Here is a 6,121-nt window from a genome sequence, read left to right on the forward strand (position 1 = left end):
AAGAAGCTCCTGAACTCAGCCTAGGCCTTGTTTTGGCCTCCAAAACCAGGAGGCCAAAGACCAACCTGAGACCAACCATGACAAGACCAACCCAAGCTGGGCAGGTCAAACAAACCCCAGATGAGCATGCTGAGTCAGCAGGGCACTCATTTTGATGAGGAAACGCTGGAAAATCTCGTTTTGCTCCTCAACTTGGCAGCTCGGAGCTGCCAGACCCGTGCTGGGCCTCTGCCAGGCCGAGAAACAACAACAACACAAAAAACCCCACAAAATCCGGGACAGAGTCCTGAAAAGCGAAATAAAAATTCACCTTTCAGCCACACCTGGGCTCTGCAGCTCAGGGCACGCCTGGGGTGGGGACAAACCACCCTTGGCACGGATAGAACGGAGCTGCTGGAGCTGGGCCAAGCCAGGAACACACCCGGATCGTCTTTCATGGACAGCTGGTTGCCGCAGGCTGGGGACGGTCCCGGTGCCACCTGTGCCCCGTGTGACACAGCCAGGAGCGGGTGGCACCCGGTGTTCTGCTCTGGTGAAGGGTCAAAGGTCGGGCTCGGTGATTTTGGAGGTTTTTGGCAAGCGCTGGGACACTGGGATGGACAAAGGGTGGGGGCGTTTTGTGGACAAGCAGGGCAGGGGGTGATCTTCACCACCCGGCGTCAGCAAACAGCCCTGGAAAGGAGGAAAATGGGGAAAAATCCTAAATATGGAAAAATCCCAAATGGGGAAGAATCCCAAAGTAGAAAAATCCCAAACGTGGAAGAATCCCAAATGTGGGAGAATATCAAATGTGGAAGAAACCCAGAGGTGGAAAAATCCCAAATGTGGAAGAACCCCAAAGGCGGAAAAATCCCAAATACGGAAAAATCCCAAATGTGGAAGAACCCCAAGGGAAGGGGCTTTTGCCCAGAGCTGGCGGCGAATCCCAGCAGGTGAGGGGACAGGGCCACCCCCACCTGAGCCGGTGACACCCCAAGCTTGCAGGAAAAGCCACAGAGCCCCTTTTGGGGAACTTCCTGGAGCCTTGAGCAATGCCAGGGGCCTTGTGGGGCCATCCAGGAACGGGATGGGGACATTTCACAACGGGGACACTTCGTGGCTGGGCTATAAGAGACACCGGGGTGACACCGGCCCCGCACCTCAGGGGACCTCGCTGCGGTGACAAGATGAGCAAGGCAAGTGCCGGGGGCATTTGGGGTGTCTGTGCTCTTTTCCAGGTCATCCGAGGGGTGAGGATCCTCGGGGAGCATTTCTTCATCTCCACCCAGGGTGCTGGCTGGGCAAAACCATCTCCAGAGCCCGTGAGGAGAGAGGTTTCCTCCTGGCAGAGGTTCCTGGATGTCAGATCTCCTGCTCTGTGTCCCCACTGAGGGTTTTGGGGTGTTGTGACCTGCTTGGTGTCCCTACAGAGAATTTTGGGGTGTTGTCACCTGTTTGGTGTCCCCACAGAGGGTTTTTGGGGTGTTGTCACCTGCTTCGTGTCCCTACAGAGAGTTTTGGGGTGTTGTCACCTTCTTGGTGTCCCTACAGAAGGTTTTGGGGTTTTGCCACCTTCTCTGTGTCCCCACTGAGGGTTTTTGGGGTGTTGTCACCTGTTCTGAGTCCCTACAGAGGGTTTTGGGGTGTTGTCACCTGCTCTGAGTTCCCACTGAGGGTTTTGGGTTGTTGTCACCTGCTTGATGTCCCTACAGAGGATTTTTGGGGTGTTTTCACCAGCTTGGTGTCCCCACTGAGGATTTTTTTGGGTATTCTTACCTGCACTGTATTTTTGGGGTGTTATCACCTTCTCTGGTTGGCTTATCAGCAGAACCAGCCTCAGACCAGGCCCATTTTGGGGCTAAATCAGCTCTGAGCTCTTACCTGTAGGTGCACAGAGGCTGCCAGGTCCTTCAGCCTCCTTGGAGAAAACTCCAAGAGCTCCAAAAAGGAACAGTTCCACCCCAGATTTTTCTCCTTCAGCCTCCTTGGTGAAGGAGGTCCTTCAGCCTCCAACAGCTCCAGAGAGGAACATTCCTCCCCAGATTTTCCTGGATCCAGCCCAGTTATCCCAGATTCTCCTGGACGTTCCTTGTGACCGTTTCTCCTGCAGGGCCAGCAGAGCCAGGAGCAGCTGTCGGAGCTGGAGAAGGCCATGGACGTCATCATTGACGTCTTCCACCAGTTCTCGCGCCGCGAGGGCGACAGGGACACCCTGACCAAGAAGGAGCTCAAGATGATGATTGACAAGCAGCTGGCCAATTACCTGAAGGTGAGGGGTTGTGTCCCAGCACCTGGATTGTCCCCAGGGTTTGGGTTCACCCTCTTCGTGCTCCGCTCTCCTGCCCAACCACCCTGTCCCAAATGTTCTCCGTGAAGGAACCCTCATCCCTTTCTCTGCAAAAATCAGCCCAAAATCTCATTTTCCTCCTGGAAGCCACACCACAAAAAAAAAAAAACAAACCCAAAAAACCCGTTTATTTTTTCTTTGGAACTCACCTTCCTAAAGCCAAAGGAAAATTTGGTCCACCCAGGGATAAAACAAGGAGATTTTGCCCTCACTTTGTCCACTCCTTCTCCTTCACAGCACGTGAAGAACAAGGCCACCATCGACCAGATCATGAAGGACCTGGATGTCAACAAGGACGCCCAGATCAGCTTTGGGGAGATGATGCTCCTGGTCACCCGTGTCACCTGTGCCACCCACGAGCACCTGCACGAGGTGGAGGACCACCAGCACCAGCACCAGCACCAGCACCAGCACCACCACTAAGGCAGCCCCTCCGAGGAATCCTGGAGCTTGGAGAACGTTCCAGAGCTGAATCCAGCCTTAAAATCCTCCCTGTCCTCCTCCTCTTCCTCCTCCTCTTCCTCCCAGTGCCGTGGTTTTGCTGCCAAATAAAGATTTCCGAAGCTCTCCGGTGTCTCTGTGTTTTTTTGGTTTTTTTTTCTGGGTTTTTTCTCTCCTTTCTCACCTTCGGGACTTTGGGAATTTGGGATTCACCCCAGCAGCTGCTGGTGGCTCACAGAGGTTGGGGTTGCACCCAGGATTTGACAGATTTTTGTGTTTCTAACTAGGAAAAAACCCCATTTTTTTGGCCTGGAAATTCTGCACAGATGTCCTGAGACTGAGCTGTGGTGGTGGACAGGAGCTGGGAGGAAGGATGAGCAATATTTTCTGCAGGAAAAACCTTTTTAGGGCATTTTTGCTCCACAGATGGTGGTGGACACATCAAGTTTTGGGCTTAAAAATTTATTTGTGGACAAGAACATGAAACAACCCCAATCCCTCACCCAGAACACCCCAAATTTTCCCCAAAAAGGTTAATTAGTTAATAATTAGCTGCTGTCCAGAGGGACAAGCTTGCTGGGAGCTTCCCAATCCCCTTTTGGGGCAGAAAAGCAGCAGAGCTGATTTCCCAAGGGTGACTCAAAGCTCTGAAACCGCCCAGATCCGGGAAGGAACCTTCCAGAAACTTCCCCAAAGCAGCAAGAGCTGAAGCAAGACACAATTAATTAACACAAGACACAATTAACACAAGACTTCCCCGGGTTTGCTTCACCCCCAGGTTGCTTCAGCTTCCTCTGGAGCCGGTTTTGACACCCAAGATGTCAAATTCCTCCTGACGGGGTCAAAGCTGCTGCAGGAGCAGGGTCCCCTCAGCTCTGCGCCCCCAAAAAATGAGGTGTTTTAAAAATGTTTCTTTTTAAAATTTATTTTTAAATTTTAGTTTTTAAACGTAATAATAATAATAATAATAATAAGGGGTATCTGTTTGTAAGATGAGAAAAGGAACCACTGCCTATTGTCTGACCTGAGCAGCTCCCTGATTGACTGGGAGCAGGAATATCTCCATGGGAACAGATGAATGTCTGGTTTTCATGTGCTGAAATCCCCAGTCGAGCTCGCGGTGCCTTCACTAACGTGCCACTCTTAAGTTGGCTCTTTGCACGCTGCTTCCTACCTTTGGCTGAACTAAACCCGAACACTTCTCCCGAAGTTCTCTCTCCCAAATGAGATAAAAACACAGAACCAGCAACAGCCCGAATGAATGCGGCTGTTTTGTCCTGTTGGTGGTTTTACATTTTATTTATTTATTTATTTATAATAATCCCCTAATAATATATAATTACAATAATCCCCTGAAAGAGTCCGGGATCCGGAGGCGAGCCCGGGCTCCTGCTGCCACCTGCTGGGATGTGACATCGCCAGGATGTGACACTTGCAGAGGCCACCAGGTCCTGCCAGAGCTGCCACCGCCAGGGGAGCACCGACTCTGACCCTCATCCATGGAGAAATCTCCTAAACTTCAAAATAGACTGGAATCCATAAAAGTGTGAAATTATAGAGAGTGAGAAATTGCGGCTTTGGGATTTTTAGTATGCAAGATGGAGGGCACAGGGTGTCGGCCTGGGTTTCTTCTTCATGCTTCTTCTTCCTCCTTCTTCTTCATGGGTTTGGGTGGCATTTTGTAATTGGGCAGAAAAGCCCACATTGGGATCATTTGGTTAAAAGGGGAAATAATCTAGGTGTCAGCTCTTAATTGGATAGTTTAGTCTTACAAGACCTTGGAAGAAGAGATTGTTGGACATTTGGGGCCTTCTAATGAAAATCTGCCAAATTCACAGCAGTGAGATTGTTTTACTGATAAGAAATAATAAACACAGTAATAAACACTTGAGTCCAAACACTAATTACTGTCTCAAGTGCTTTCAATCCAGGCCCAGAGAAACCCACAACTCGTACCCCCACAGTGATGCCCCAAACCCAGCCCCGAAGGAAATCCCAAAAAATACCCAAAAACTCCTGGGGTTCTCAAACAGGGAGAGCAGCCAGGGCTGCTGCAGCTGCCCCAAAAGCAGCCAGGGACCTGCAGGGACTTGCTGCCTCTTGCCTCATCCTGCTGGGGAAGGAAAATTTGGCTCCAGCCCTTGGCCGCATCCCATTTCCAACCCACCGAGGGGCGTGGGTGGCTCTGCAGCTCCTCCTGTCCCAACCGCGGGGAGATGGGGAGTGAGATCTGCCCCTATCGGGAGATCTCGGTGCCGGAGAGGGGCACGCCCTGGGATCCATCAGGGCAGGATCAGAGCCTGAGACTGGTCCTGACTCCATTGGGGCAGGAACAGAACCTGAGCCTGGTCCCAGATCCATTGGGGCGGGATCAGAACCTGAGCCTGGATCCATCAGGGCAGGATCAGAGCCTGGTCCTGGTCCTGGTTCCATCGGGGCAGAATCAGAACCAGAACCTGGTCCCAGATCCATCAGGGCAGGATCAGAACCTGGTCCTGGTCCTGGTTCCATCGGGGCAGGATCAGAACCAGAACCTGGTCCCAGATCCATCAGGGCAGGATCAGAACCTGAGCCTGGTCCCAGATCCATCAGGGCAGGATCAGAACCTGGTCCTGGTTCCATCGGGGCAGGATCAGAACCTGACCATGGCTCTATTGGGGCGGGATCAGAACCTGATCCCAGATCCATCAGGACAGAATCCCGTGGTGACCCCAGATCCATCAGGGCAGGATCAGAACCTGACCATGGATCCATCAGGACAGGATCCCATCCTGATCCCAGATCCATCAGGACAGGATCCCGTGGTGACCCCAGATCCATCAGGGCAGGATCAGAACCTGACCATGGATCCATCAGGACAGGATCGAAGCCTGATCCCAGATCCATCAGGACAGGATCCCACCGTGGTCCCCAGGTGTCCCCAGGTGTCCCCACCTTGCCACCGCTGCCGAACCCACAAACCCCCTTGTGTTGTAGAGAAAAAACCCCATTTAGGGGATGAGAAATGCAGGATTTTATGTGAGAAGGGCGTTCTTTGGGCACCCAAGGAGGTGCTTTGTCCCTGACCTACATCCACCTCTCCAGGTGTGCCGTAAACATCCTGGGAGCGCAGGAGAATGAGGGAGGCTCCCTGGGAAGAGAACAGGACTGACCGGAAGGAATCTTCTCCTCCTCCTCCTCCTCCTCCTCCTCCTCCCACCCCGATCCTGCCCGGGGCCCGGGGCTGCTCCGAGCCTCTCCCGCCACTCCCGGTGCGGATCCAGGTGAGGCTCCGTCGCTTCTTTTTGCCTTTAAAATGAATTTTTGTGTTCGCGGCGTTGCCTTGGGACCGGTTTTAGCCGGAGGCAGGACGGG

The 6,121-nt window shown here is 52.6% G+C and overlaps 1 protein-coding gene across 1 annotated transcript; it reads left to right on the forward strand.

Moving 5' to 3' along the window:
• The first annotated feature begins 1,144 nt into the window (after positions 1–1,144).
• Positions 1,145–2,885, forward strand: LOC102036394 (protein MRP-126-like). Its single transcript, XM_014311050.1, has 3 exons — positions 1,145–1,175; positions 2,090–2,248; positions 2,564–2,885. The coding sequence occupies exons 1-3, from the start codon at positions 1,167–1,169 to the stop codon at positions 2,747–2,749; spliced, it is 354 nt and encodes a 117-aa protein (XP_014166525.1). The 5' UTR covers positions 1,145–1,166; the 3' UTR covers positions 2,750–2,885.
• Positions 2,886–6,121: the final 3,236 nt, after the last annotated feature.

This window comes from Geospiza fortis, unplaced genomic scaffold, assembly GCF_000277835.1.
Source record: "Geospiza fortis unplaced genomic scaffold, GeoFor_1.0 scaffold375, whole genome shotgun sequence".
Lineage (NCBI taxonomy): Eukaryota > Metazoa > Chordata > Aves > Passeriformes > Thraupidae > Geospiza > Geospiza fortis.